The 12682-nt window shown below is 35.8% G+C and overlaps 1 protein-coding gene across 5 annotated transcripts in view; it reads left to right on the top strand.

Moving 5' to 3' along the window:
* The window catches only part of PLCE1 (phospholipase C epsilon 1), a 162524-nt gene that overhangs the window by 18942 nt on the left and 130900 nt on the right, over window positions 1–12682 (top strand). For all 5 annotated transcript variants that reach the window (XM_037399582.1, XM_037399581.1, XM_037399580.1 and 2 more), the window contains exon 2: window positions 7640–9246. In XM_037399582.1, the coding sequence (XP_037255479.1) occupies window positions 8059–9246 (1188 nt within the window). In that variant the 5' untranslated portion in view covers window positions 7640–8058. The remainder of the gene's footprint in view (window positions 1–7639; window positions 9247–12682) is intronic.

Raw genomic sequence — 12682 nt, 5'->3', positions numbered from 1 at the left:
AACAAGATGATTTTTTATGTTGAAACTATAAATAATGAATTATATGAGTAATGCCAGTGAAGGAGAGAATAATTCCTGAATTCTGAAAAATTGTTGAACATTTCAGGTAGTACCATTCTTACTGTTTTGTACTACATTTGAATAATGGAACATTCCTTACAGTCTTTGTTTTGTTGTGTTTTATCTTATTTGTTAGTTGCAACTTGTGTTGCTTTAACCTCTCAGATTTTTAAACTTGAATGTCCATGTTCCTATAGGTTAGTTTTTAGGATGTATTTTGATGACTCATTACGGCTGTCTCAATGTGGGATACTGCAGATATATTTCTACTCAGGTCTTGGATTTTCCCTCAGCTCTCCACCATGCTTTATGCTTGCACTGTCTGTCAACTTCTATGATCATTGTGTTGTGAGTGGCATCAGGTAATACTGCCTGAAGACTAGTCTTTCTTTTTTTCCTGGGTTAGTTTTCCTCTGGATCAATTGATTCCCTTCCCTGCAGGAGTTCCTGTTCAGGAGACGGTGAAAATACTTCACTGAAGGTGACAGGGGATGAGGGATATGCCTCTTTGGCTGGAGCTTGCCAGTAGGTCGGCTTAAACTTCAAAACTCATCTTTAATCTTGTTCTTTTTTGCATGGTTTGTATGATTCTTTTTTGAATTCTTAAGTCTTAAAAGGAATCCTGATGCACTGGTCCATTTGTCTTTTACTTGGGTTTTTTTGTTTATTTTATTTCTTAATACACAGAAGAAAAACGGGAAATATAGTATTTGTCCTTGTCTTTTCTATAATACATTTTATTAATTGTTAGTTATTTTGTATTCATTTATAATTTATCTTATCTTTCAAAGAGATTCTGTTTACCAGTGTGAAGTTTGTTGAATTCTGTGCTTTGAAGATTTTTGTTTTAAATTCCGCTGCACTCCATTTTCCTGTGAGTGTGAGACTCAGTGCTCCAAAATATTTTTCACCCATTTAAGACTGTTCTCAGCTTTTCAAAAAGTCAAGGAAATTACTCCAGTAGTACTTGTTCAAAGATGGAGAAGGATAGTCCTGCCTTTAATGGTAAGAGTTGTCATGCATCTCAGATGGGACTCATTCATCGGAGTGTCAATGATGAAATTACAGCTTTCAGATAAGGTCACTTAGCATGAAATTCAGGTAACCACTGATCAGAAAGGTTATTTAAACAGCTTATTGCAGATCAGGTCTACAAAGAAATAAAGGACTGACCCTTGACAGTAAGATAAATTCAGTTTTGGATTCTCTCAGTGCATCTCTTCATACAGAAAAATTTCTGTAAAAAAATAGAGTGGAGCTGGTATCTGGCAGTAGCTTCAAATTCTGTCTTAATGCAGTGATGAATGATGAGGCAATTGAGAGGGTTCACCGTCTGGCAGACATTTGAATAATTTGAGACATCTAATACTTGATCGTGTTTAGATAAGTATTCTAGAAATTAGAAAAAAGACTTAACTTGACAGGATACATAAATACTGTGGTTCTTTGATTTTTTTTGTTGTTGAAACAGATACTGATCGTAAATCTGAGGTTCGGCATGATGCTCTGTGCCAAATGAAATGTTGTTATAACTTGCTTCCAACTGTTCAAATAGTGTTTTTATTCATCTTCAGTGATTCTTAAGAGTCTGGCTATTTCCTCCTTACTATTTGCCTGTGGTTCCCTGGGCAGAAGAAAGGTTTAGAAAACTGATGACCTGTTGGTGCCCTGTTCTTGTATCTTCTGCTTGTTTGTGGGATAAGACACTACAATGAAAAACTAGTAGTGTGCAAGATACAGGATGAAGTAAAGAGGGGTTAATAAATGTGGCTTTCTTATTCTGTTTTAGGAATTGGTCTGGAACAAACTGTAGCTTATTTACTTAAAAAAAAAAGAAGCTTAGTAAGTGTTGTTTTAAAAGTTGTAAATGGATAGTTGTAGTACACAAACAATTTTCCTCATGAATCAGTTATTTCCTTAAGGGCTTAAACTGTGATTATATTGTTTAGATACAGGTTTTGGGGTAATGTGGAAGAGATGATCAGTAGTTTTGTATCTATTTACCATGCCAAATTATTTCTGTAGTTTACAGTTTCCCAAGAATCTCTTAGTGATTGCTTCTGCCTTAGATGCTGTGCAAATACTTAGCACACAAAAAATTAATTCAAATTACTGAAACATCTTTTTTTAAGATAGATAGTCACTGTGTGTATTTAACATGTAGGATGAAAGTTGGAGAGACAGCTATAGACGTCCCAGTGAAGCCGGGGAAGAAGGGAGAATTGTCAGGCTGCCTTCATTTGCCCTTTAGCTTTCTTGAATTACCTTCTGTCCCAGTCCAGTAGCAGTTTGGCCATGGAAACTATCAGTATGTGTTTTGTAATGTCACATGTTTGTTTGTCAGTCCCCCTCATTCTCTGCACCCATGATCTTGGCCCCTACCAGGTGTTTGCAGAGTTCCCCATGGAGCTCCCGCAGCATCCTACATACTGAGTTGCATTGGCATCTCTGGCAGCACGCGACTTCTCTAAACAATCTCCGTTTCTACTATGAGATCCATCCCCCATTTGTACCTCATACAGTTGCTGCTTCTTGCCACAGTCCAACCAGCGTTCTCAAATATTTATCTAATATTTTCTTTGATAGCCTAGAGTTGAAAAGCTTTCTAACTTACCACATTATTTGATGGTTCTGATCCTTCATATGCCTTTCCTTAGACTAAATAATAGTGTAAGTCTTGGCATACTGTCTTTTTTTTTTCTCTGAAGCAGAGTTCCTGCTGACTTCAAAAGGCAATTAGCTCGAGTAATGAATTATAGGTTAAACTGATGGTAAATTAATACAGTTTTACAGTCTTTGATTATGTTGGATGTTTTACCTAGGCTGTTGCAGACGTTAATTCCAGATGGCAGAGGAATAAGGAATTATTAAATATTTTTATTAGTTATTATTAATACTAACTAGAACCAGCTTGCACATAAAGTGTATGCAGCAGTTTAAAAAAAAAAGTAGACTAATTAGGTTTTTATCACATGTTTTCAGATATAATACATTTTGTGAATGTGTGTGCTGAAAGGTTGCCAGATGGTTTACTTTAATTATTCATTTGTCTTTGTTGGATGACCTCTGCATCCAGGATGATTCACTAAAACTAGATCTATTTTCTTATATTCTTACTTTCCTTTATTGATAGGAGCTCATTAAATTTCTGACATAACTTAAGCCTTGTAAAATGAACTAGTGTAGTTATTAATGGATTTTATCAGTTAATCTAGTGCTTTAGAAAATGTCAGCATGTGTTGAATTACAGTGCAAGCTTAGCTGTCTTTCATGTGCTTTTTGTGTTTTGAGTTGAATATGCAACAAGAAGAATATGATTTTCAATAATTTCAGCATTGTTTTTACATGCAAATGCATGTATATGGTTGTATGAGGATCTAGGTTTTGGCCACCCATATGCAAGAAAGGAAGAGAAGCCACGGGGGGGGGATAATTCTGCAATTTTACAGGAAGTGACAGAATCCTATTTTATTGGTTGAGCTTGTGAGTTTTACACTTGACAGCATTTATAACGCTGTCTTAACACACTTCTTAACATGTCTAATGAATTCCAATGGTTTAAGGCATTTGCTGGGCACAGTGAATTGAAATCTGTTGATTACAGTGGAAGGCAGAGACTGAGAAGAGTGTAGTGGGGGATACATGAAACCTGTGTCATCTGTTCAGCAGAGCTGCAGCTTCAGTTATTTTTGCAGTTGTCCATAGATCAGAGGCTCTACCATCATGGTTTTTACTTGCTCTTTCATTAGACTTTGGCATACTCATACTCTAGATAACTTTTCTCTTAGTCTGTTATGTTCAGGGTGCATTTAGACATAATACAGACATGATCTAAACTGAAGCTAATACTGAGAAGTGTGGTCCTTACCAGGCATTGCTAATTTCCTTTTCGTGGAATATAGTGATCATGTGGCCACAAGGTGAGTCAATTCATTTGGATGAAAAGAGGAATTTCCTTACAAACCAGGCAGCTGAATCAACTTAACTCTGTGGACTCATGATGTCTAGATGCATGAGATGGGGGAAATGGGGGCCAGAGGTCAAGAGTGAAGGAAGGAGAGAGTCTGCCAGCTTTGGTGGCAGCTACTTTCTAAATTGACATAGCTGAAGCATCAGATTACGTTTGCAGGTTGCAGAAATGTTTAAACAACTTAACCATGACAGCAGCATTTTCCTCCCTTGCCTGTGCTGCTCCTTTTCTCCCTTGTGCTTTTGCAGCACACGTTAGTACAACTGTACATGAACTGGAATTGGAAAATGATCTAGCTGTGAAGTAACTTGAGCAAAAAAATTCTTGAGATGGATTGGTTCCCTATCAGGTTGCAATGGTCGTGAGAGGATGGGAACAGCTGGACACAGACAGGGAGCTTCTTAAGCAGACATTATTCTTGGTGAGGTGGATTTCAAACATAGGCATGGGTAGATGGAGTGGTGCTGGTGGAGAGGAGTCAATTCATGGGTAGGCCTGGAGCCTCTGGAGTTGAGGAGAGAGGTGACCAACAAAACCACTGTTGGGTAAGATTTGAGATAGTTTCTAGAGAAAAGAAAAAGAGCTCAGAGAGGCAGTTTGGGACACTTTGGCATAATAAAGAGGTGGGAGAATGATGCTGAAGGAAGGAGGACTGTGGAAGATCAGTCCTGGCCTCTGAATGAGCGTTGTGGAGAGTCTGGGATATGAATGGACCTCTGGTTTTAGCAGATTTCTGTTTACAGAAGCAAATCAGTGATATGACTTTTTTTTTTTTTTTTTAGGTTTCTCCGTAAAGATCGATATAAAAAAGTTCAAGTTGACACAGCCAGTTTTGTGATCACAGCTTCATTCTGTGATGTTAAAGTTGCATAATGATGTTGTCTTCTTTTGCCTTGTAGAGTGATGATGTTTTGTAAGAATTTGATTTGGCAACCAGAGTAATAAGAGGTACATTATTTACAGTGACGGTTCATTCCATTAACTTTTATTCCTGGCTTAGCAATATTACAGAGACTACATTTATGAATATATTTTGGTGACTTGTATTTTCATTCTGTCGCCTGGAATTTTTCTGATGAAAACAGGAAAGATGAATCAGTAGACTGGGATGTTTTGATAGATGAAAAAAATCCTTAAAAAATCAGCCCTGAAGACTATTACCAATACATACGCGTGTTTTATACCTTTTACAAAGCATTATTGTTACTTGATATAGCAAGAAAGAAGAGTAAGAGATCAAGAAAAAAAGACAGCTGCTTCTCCTTTTAACTCCGCCTACATCTTTCTTCTTTGATCAGCATGATCATATGTAGATTTGGACTTGAAGACACAGAATGGTTCCCAGAAGAAATAAGATGGAAACATTTCTAGATGGTTTGCTTACAGTTTTCAAGTGTGTAGTGGCAAAAAGTTAGGTAAGCTGTTAGCTGGGGATTTAAAGAGGAAGAACAGGGAAGAGCGGTAGGAAATGGTAGAATAAGGTAATTGCTGAAGTACTTTTCTGTTTGTGTGTGCTTAAGTGTGTTGGGGTTTTGGTTTTGTTTTTAAAAGTGACATAGATAAGATTGAATAAAGTGACCTAAAGTGAACTTTGGGGTACAATTTAATGATAGAGGGACTATCAGGGAATGTAGACTTAAAGAATTGCTTGGGTGTTGGTTTCTTATTGTATATCCTCTACAGTTGTATTGGTGCAGTATTTTATAGCGTGCTTTCTGAGCTGTGTTGGTAACATGACTCCAGTTTAATTCCTGCTCCCACCACTCTGTCCAACTACTGCAATCTCCTTCTACATAACTTTTCTATGAACTGTAGCTTTTATTTTCCTTTCTGGTGCAAAATCTTTTGTACAGAACCAGGGTTTTCCATCCTGACTGTCCTGTAGCTGATCTGGCATGCACATGCATTTTGTCATGTGTGGAGAATGCAAAACTTGTGGCTCTTTGTTCTGTCTCTGTCACTTGCCTTTGGGACCCTCCCTGATCTGTCTTCTGTTGTTGAACCAATAAAACTGAAATCTTGATTGAAATATTAAATTGCATTCTCTTTTTCCTTGCATTTATAGTAGCTACTGAAGAAAGGATGCTGTTCAGTGACTAGGAAACTTTAAAGCCATGTATTTTTAGCAAAATGTAACTTTTCTTAAATTTGTTTTTATTTTCTGATGAACACCACTACCCCACCGCCCCACCCCCTGAAAAACTGTACATTTAGTTATACTTTTGCATTTCATTTTGTGAAAAAATAGCATATCAAATACCCTGTTAACTAAAGAGTGTGGTTTACCTTTTGATTTGTGCCAGACTGCTTTTGGATGGAGATTAGCAATCAGTAAAAATGAAAGCTGACACTCTGAAGTGGATTAAAATAAAATTGTTAATCACAGTTACTGAGAATCAAAATATATTTTACACTTCAAATTACTTTCATTATTAAGCTTTCCTGATGTTATCCCTGACGTCATTCCTAGTTGTTTTATCAACTACAGATGATTTAACTATTATGCTTAGCTAAACTGCATGAACTGAAGAAGGTAGTTCTTTCTGCTTATGTGGGTAGTGCCTGAGTCAACATTTAATTGATCAATTCAGTAGTCAAATTATTGTACCTAGCCAGTGATTTGCCTCAGTTATGTGATACGTTTTGCTACTGGTTTCAAAGTTAGGGGTTTTTTTTTTTTCTTGCTTCTATTGAATTTAGACTGTTTTAATAAACTTAGGCCTTAATATAACTTTCTGCATTTTCCACATTTTTAATAATACATGTAACGTTTTTAAACATTACATGTGATAAATTGAAACGTAAATGTATATTTGTTTAATTTTAATTTTCCGTGATTTATCTGAGCGTGTATCTTTTATTCTTCTATTTCCTTTGCTGAGCTATTTTCCGATTCCAAGATTTACTTCTACCATGCGATTTGCAGGAAAGAAACTGAGAATTAATGGCAACAGTGAAGGGCAGGTTAGCTTTTTATTTTAAGGCATACGAGTAAAGGGGTCAGAAAGGTTACTGGTAATATTTCAGTCTTTTACACTACTCTGCTTTCGTGCTTTTTTTCAGTTGTAAACTTCTGGCAAAAATACAGTGTTCTTCATGATTTCATGGCAACAATGTAAATTTTAACAAAAACAAAACTCACGTAACAACACCAGAGCAATTGTGGTTGTGGTAAGAGGTCAGTTCGTAACAGAAAAAACCCAAAAAATAGTTTTAAAAGACAGTGTAGGTTTAAAAATTATTTTGTTCTTCAAAAGATTTTAACTTATCCTGGCTATAAGTCAGGAAAATTATAGAAAATACATTTCTTTTTTTCTCTTTATATATATCCTCTATGTTCAATTTCAGTGTTACAGCTTCAGTAAAATTAGTTTTCTGCAGTCATGGAGGTTTCCATAGTAAAGTGAAGACAGCTGTTTAGATACATAAACCACAACTTTGATTTCCCCAAATTCTAAAGTGAGACTTTAAGAGAGATTTAAATGTGTATTTTGGAATTCTCTAGATCTCAGTATAATTAATTTCTGTTGTTTTGTGTTTCTGTTGTAGAGGTGGATTTTGTGCCATAATTCTGTTCACTATATATATATATATTTCTTTTCTTTACAGAAAACCAACATTTTCGATGCCCTATGGGGAGATGCATCTTTGACATGGGTAATATGTTTGGTCATCTTCTACAACCTGAGGCAACAGTGTATGTGCTACATATGACAGAAGAATTAATTGTGGGAAGAGACAAGCCGAATGGCTACGTCACATAAGAAGCTGGTTTAAAAATGTTTGTATTTCATGCCAGTAATCCAAGGTTGGGAAAGCCTAGGAGCCCAACAGCCAAAAAATTTACTTTTTTTTAAAACCCGGTTCAAAAAGAACAAGTAGTCAGTGAATAGTTTGCCATGTGTTCTCTGATTATTTAGCACTGAGTGTTTCATTACACTGAAATCATGGTGTGAGGATAGGTAGACGTGTGCCCCCTCACCCCCTCCATCCCCAACACACATCTAGCAACTAGAGATTGTGTCAAGATGACCTCTGAGGAGATGACAGCATCTGTTCTCATCCCTGTGGTACAGGGTAAAGTGATACCTGCTCAGTCAGCTGGAGATGAAAATACTGAAAATGCTTTGGACACTAGTGTTATAAAAAGACATACTGCCAGTCCGGGAAGGCAAACCACACACGCGCTCTCATACTTACACAGACTTGAAGAAGAAAGTCTTCAGGGCTCAGTGCCCAAAATATTCTCTCTGGCAAAAGAAAAACTGACTAATGACAACAGTAACAAAAAATTCTGGGAGAAGAACAGTTCCATCCCTGATTCAGTGGAATTTCTTAATATTAACTGTAACATTGTACAGAAAAACTACAAGAGCAATACCCCATGCAGTCAGTTGTATAAATCTTGTGATCCTTTAGCAGGAGGAGAGGCATGCCTGGGAACTGGAATTCCTGTTTCACTGGAAAGAGCCATGCTTGCTGAAATTCAGTTGAAAATGAATGGACCTTCGTTAAGAACCCAGACAGCAGTAAATAAGAATGACAGCAATGATACTGATCAAGTGGCCTTTTTTCACTTTCATTGTGCTAGTGAAAGGAATATCTCAAGGGCTTTGTGCAGTTTACACAACAGCTTCATTTTGGATGACTGCTTGCAGGCAGTAAGTGTTGGCGATGGTAACACCACTGGTTCCCCAGCTTGCACTTGCAGATTAATGGAGTTGACAAATAATTGTGAGAATGAAAATGGGCAGCAGTTGTTTGAAGATGCTTTAAGGGATAAGTATTTATGTCTGGAGAGAGCACCACGAAGGGTTAAAGTGGTATGCTCAGGTCACAACATCTGTGGAAATAACTTTACTGGAAGAATGCCCTCAAAGCCATTTCTGAGCCACTTTGAAGACTGTAATGATAACTGTGAAGAGGAGATGGAAGAGGATTTTTTTAGAACCAAAAAGGAACGTTCTACTTTATTAGTAAGACGTTTCTGTAAAAATGATAAAGAGGTTAAAAAATCAGTTTATACTGGAACTAGAGCAATTGTTAGGACTTTACCTTCAGGGCACATAGGAACTGTTGCCTGGAATTATGTTGAGCAAAGGAGAAACAACAGTGGCTTGAAGCTCTCTAGGATTACAACAGAACAGCTAACTATAATTCAGTCCTTAATGAGATGGGAATTTAATTCCTTTCTTGGGAAGTCTTTATGGTATGAGGTAAGCTTTCATAGTGTTGTTGTTTTGTTATTTTGGTTTTTTTGGTAAAAGTTTTGATAACCCTATAACCTTTTCATTCAAAACAAACTCCAAACCTTTGACTAGTAAACATTTAGTAACACTGAATAATATATTTCATTTAACAACATTGAATCTTCTGTTGAACGCAGCTTTTTAGAAGAATGTGTTGTCATCTTTGAAATTCATTTTGGTTTAAAATGGCATGGGCTAAAATGTATGATTTTATATCTGTATAAATTTATGCATACATATGTGTATACACATCTATAGGCACATATTTATATATAGATGTATGTATAAATTTGTATCTATTATTTATGTATTAGAATGTAATATGTCTATATACAGATACAGAAATATATACACTTTTAATAGGTATTAATGTTTTGAATAGGAAATTTATATAATATGCATTTATATTTATGCATATATATGTAAAATAGACATATATATAATAGATATACATAGTTGACTATATATATGGCACATGTGTATATAAACATTTAATGGATATATTAATGATATAATAATTCCATGGGATATGTTGTATAAAATGGTAAGTGGCAGTATTAGATCACAGTGAAAAATTTTGTTGCACTGAGAAAGAAAGCATAGTATTTTCCCCAAGTTACGTTGCTAATTCTTCTACATCTGCAAATAATAAAAAAAGTATTAGTTGAATAATGTATATTAATGTGCTGATATTGCCCTTATTTGTATTCTCTTAAATTAGATAATAAGGAAAAGTCTAAGTTTAGAATGAAAACATGAATGCATAAATTATTTTAAGAAAGCCATCACATATCCTTAAGAAATTATTTTAAGCAGTAAAAGATTTTCTGTAATGGTAGAAATTAAGTAGTTGTTGATGGAATCTCTAGAAGATTTTGACCCCTGATTGTCAAGGCTTCAGCTGAAGTATTACTACTGGGAAAGAAAGGCCAGCAGAATGATCGCAGCAAGAGAAACTCTTCAAGAAGAGTAAGAGAAGAGTTTTACTGAGCTTAGCAAAAAATGAAGGTGTGATTTTTCTCTGTTTAAATGTGTGAGTAAGCTCTAGGGAAGGGAAAATAACCAAGGTAGAGTGTGGTCAGATAAGCTATGTTTATAAACTTGTCCTGAATAAATCTAGGTTGAAAACAGGAAAAAATTTCTAGCAGCTAGTGTTCAGACTCTGCAACAGTTGAGATCAACAGGACTGAAATAGAGGAAAACTTACTTGTACAGAATCACAGAATCATTTAGGTTGGAAAAGACCTTTACGATCATAGAGTCCAGCTGTAAAATTGATGAAATGAATTATATAAAATTTTGTCAGTGATAACAGAAGAGTGGACTTGGTGGAGCAGGGGCTCAATGACAATTGTGCCCTCCAGTAATACCCTCATGTCCTAGAAACTAGTATTTTTTCCACTTAAATAATTGATTGAAGAGTTCTATGAACATGTGTATGTCAGGTTTCTGTTACAGAGGTTTGTAGTGCTGTTTGTTCCTGTGATATTCACTATCCTAATCAGTGGAACTACAGCACATGTGCTGCATGATCACGTTCCCATGAAGGGATGAACATGAGCCATGCATTTACCTAACACGATACCTGCTCAGTACATTTGTATTTTCATGACAGGCTTTTTTTGGGGGAGAAGGGAGAATGTTTTGTAGCTGAGGTCTAGCATAATTTTCATTTATATAGGTCTGAAAAGGAAAAGATGTATTTAGGTTACTTCATGGGGCATTTCCAGTTTGACTTGAGTTCCTTAGGTTTTAACACGCATGCCTGTTTTACCACTTTCCACCACTGCTGCATAATACTGAATGTATAGCGTTTTGGGGTGTGAGTGCTTTAGTTTGAAGGACTTTTTTGTGTAGTGTGTATAGAAAATCAGAAATAAATGTAATAAGTACTCCCTGAATAATTATTTAAATAGGAAAAGTTCTGTCTACAAGTGAACAAAAGATACAGACGCAGTAAAACCTTCTGTGTAATTACCATGTGCAGAATGTTTTCTCATGGTCAGAAAAAGCTTAAAACTGCCTGAATTTAAGTCTTTCTTCTTCCAAATGGTGACTACAAGTATTTTTTCTTCTTATTGATTTTTTTTAATGTATAATATACATCAAGCATTCATAGCATTATTTTTCTGCTATTTTAGTGTCAAATACTATTTTTGCATTAATATCGCTATGTGCTTATGGCTTATATTATTATTATAGATGGTTTTTACACAGCCATAGAAATCAACAGGTCCACATATTTGTCACATCCACTGAGTTAAACATATGCATTTGGTTAAAATAATTTAATGAATTATGAGCACTTGTAGGAAGCTTTCATGCTAATAATCAAAGGAAGAAGGAGAAAGTACTAAATGAATGTGGTAATTTGTTCTTTCTTTCCCCTTATCTCACCCTTTGAGCATGCATTCTGTTTGGAACAGCTAAGTGAACAGTAGTTCTGTTCTTCAAGGGGAAAAAAAGTTGGAGAAATTAAGTTTTCATAGCAGTACTGGTGTAACATGGAACAATAGAGACCTTTATGTTTTAAGTAGGAAAATGTGGGTCTGATTTGTGCCTATCCCTTACATAAAAATTCTAGTGCTAGTAAAGGAAAGGCACTGAACTTTTGTCTTGCCGCATAATTTTTTATTTTTTCCTGCAGAGGAAGGTGGGACTGAGGCTTTGCATTATACAGAAAATACATGAAATTATATATTTTTTTAATGTAGTATATGATTATTTTCTATAGATATTTTATGTGCACATTTAGGCTCCTCTGCTCTGGATTTAATGTATGTGTTGTATGAAGAGAGAAGATTTTAAAGTTGAATATTTTTTCTAATTCTGCATGTAAATCTTGCAGCTGCATACAGTGCAGTACTTACCCTTATCAGATGTGTGTATGTAACATGATTGTTTTATCTGCTCATGAGAAATTTGCTTGTCCATGTTGGAACAGTTCAAGTCCTTCACATTAGTACTTATTAAAGATGTTGCAAATGCAAAGAATTTGCCATAGAAATAAATAATGAGGGTGTAAGCTTTGGTGTTGGCTTTACTTCAGCTCAGCTGCATCATATTAGCAATCTGACTAATGACAAAAGTCAGTTTCTGGAATCACTGAAGCATCTGTGTCTGTGAGATGTTATTTAATAGTGCTGAAGTACACTTCTGTTTTTTCCTGATGTGGTGGTTGTGGTAATGTACTATAACAAATGTAGCCAGGTCCACCACTGACTTAAGATAATACATTTGAGCAGCTCACTAGACAGCCATGGGGCGATTCTCTCAATCCAGGTAAGTGACCTCATGATCTCCAGGTGACAGCTGCAACAACATCGTTGCAATGCATAATAGCTGAATTCTTTAGTTAAACTTATTTTGTAGGTGCCAGTACCATCTTTGCTGTGTCATTACA

This window comes from Falco rusticolus, chromosome 9 (genome assembly GCF_015220075.1).
Source record: "Falco rusticolus isolate bFalRus1 chromosome 9, bFalRus1.pri, whole genome shotgun sequence".
Taxonomy (NCBI): Eukaryota; Metazoa; Chordata; class Aves; order Falconiformes; family Falconidae; genus Falco; species Falco rusticolus.
The sequence above is the reverse complement of the archived record's forward strand: the minus strand, read 5'-3'. Positions and strand labels throughout refer to the sequence as shown.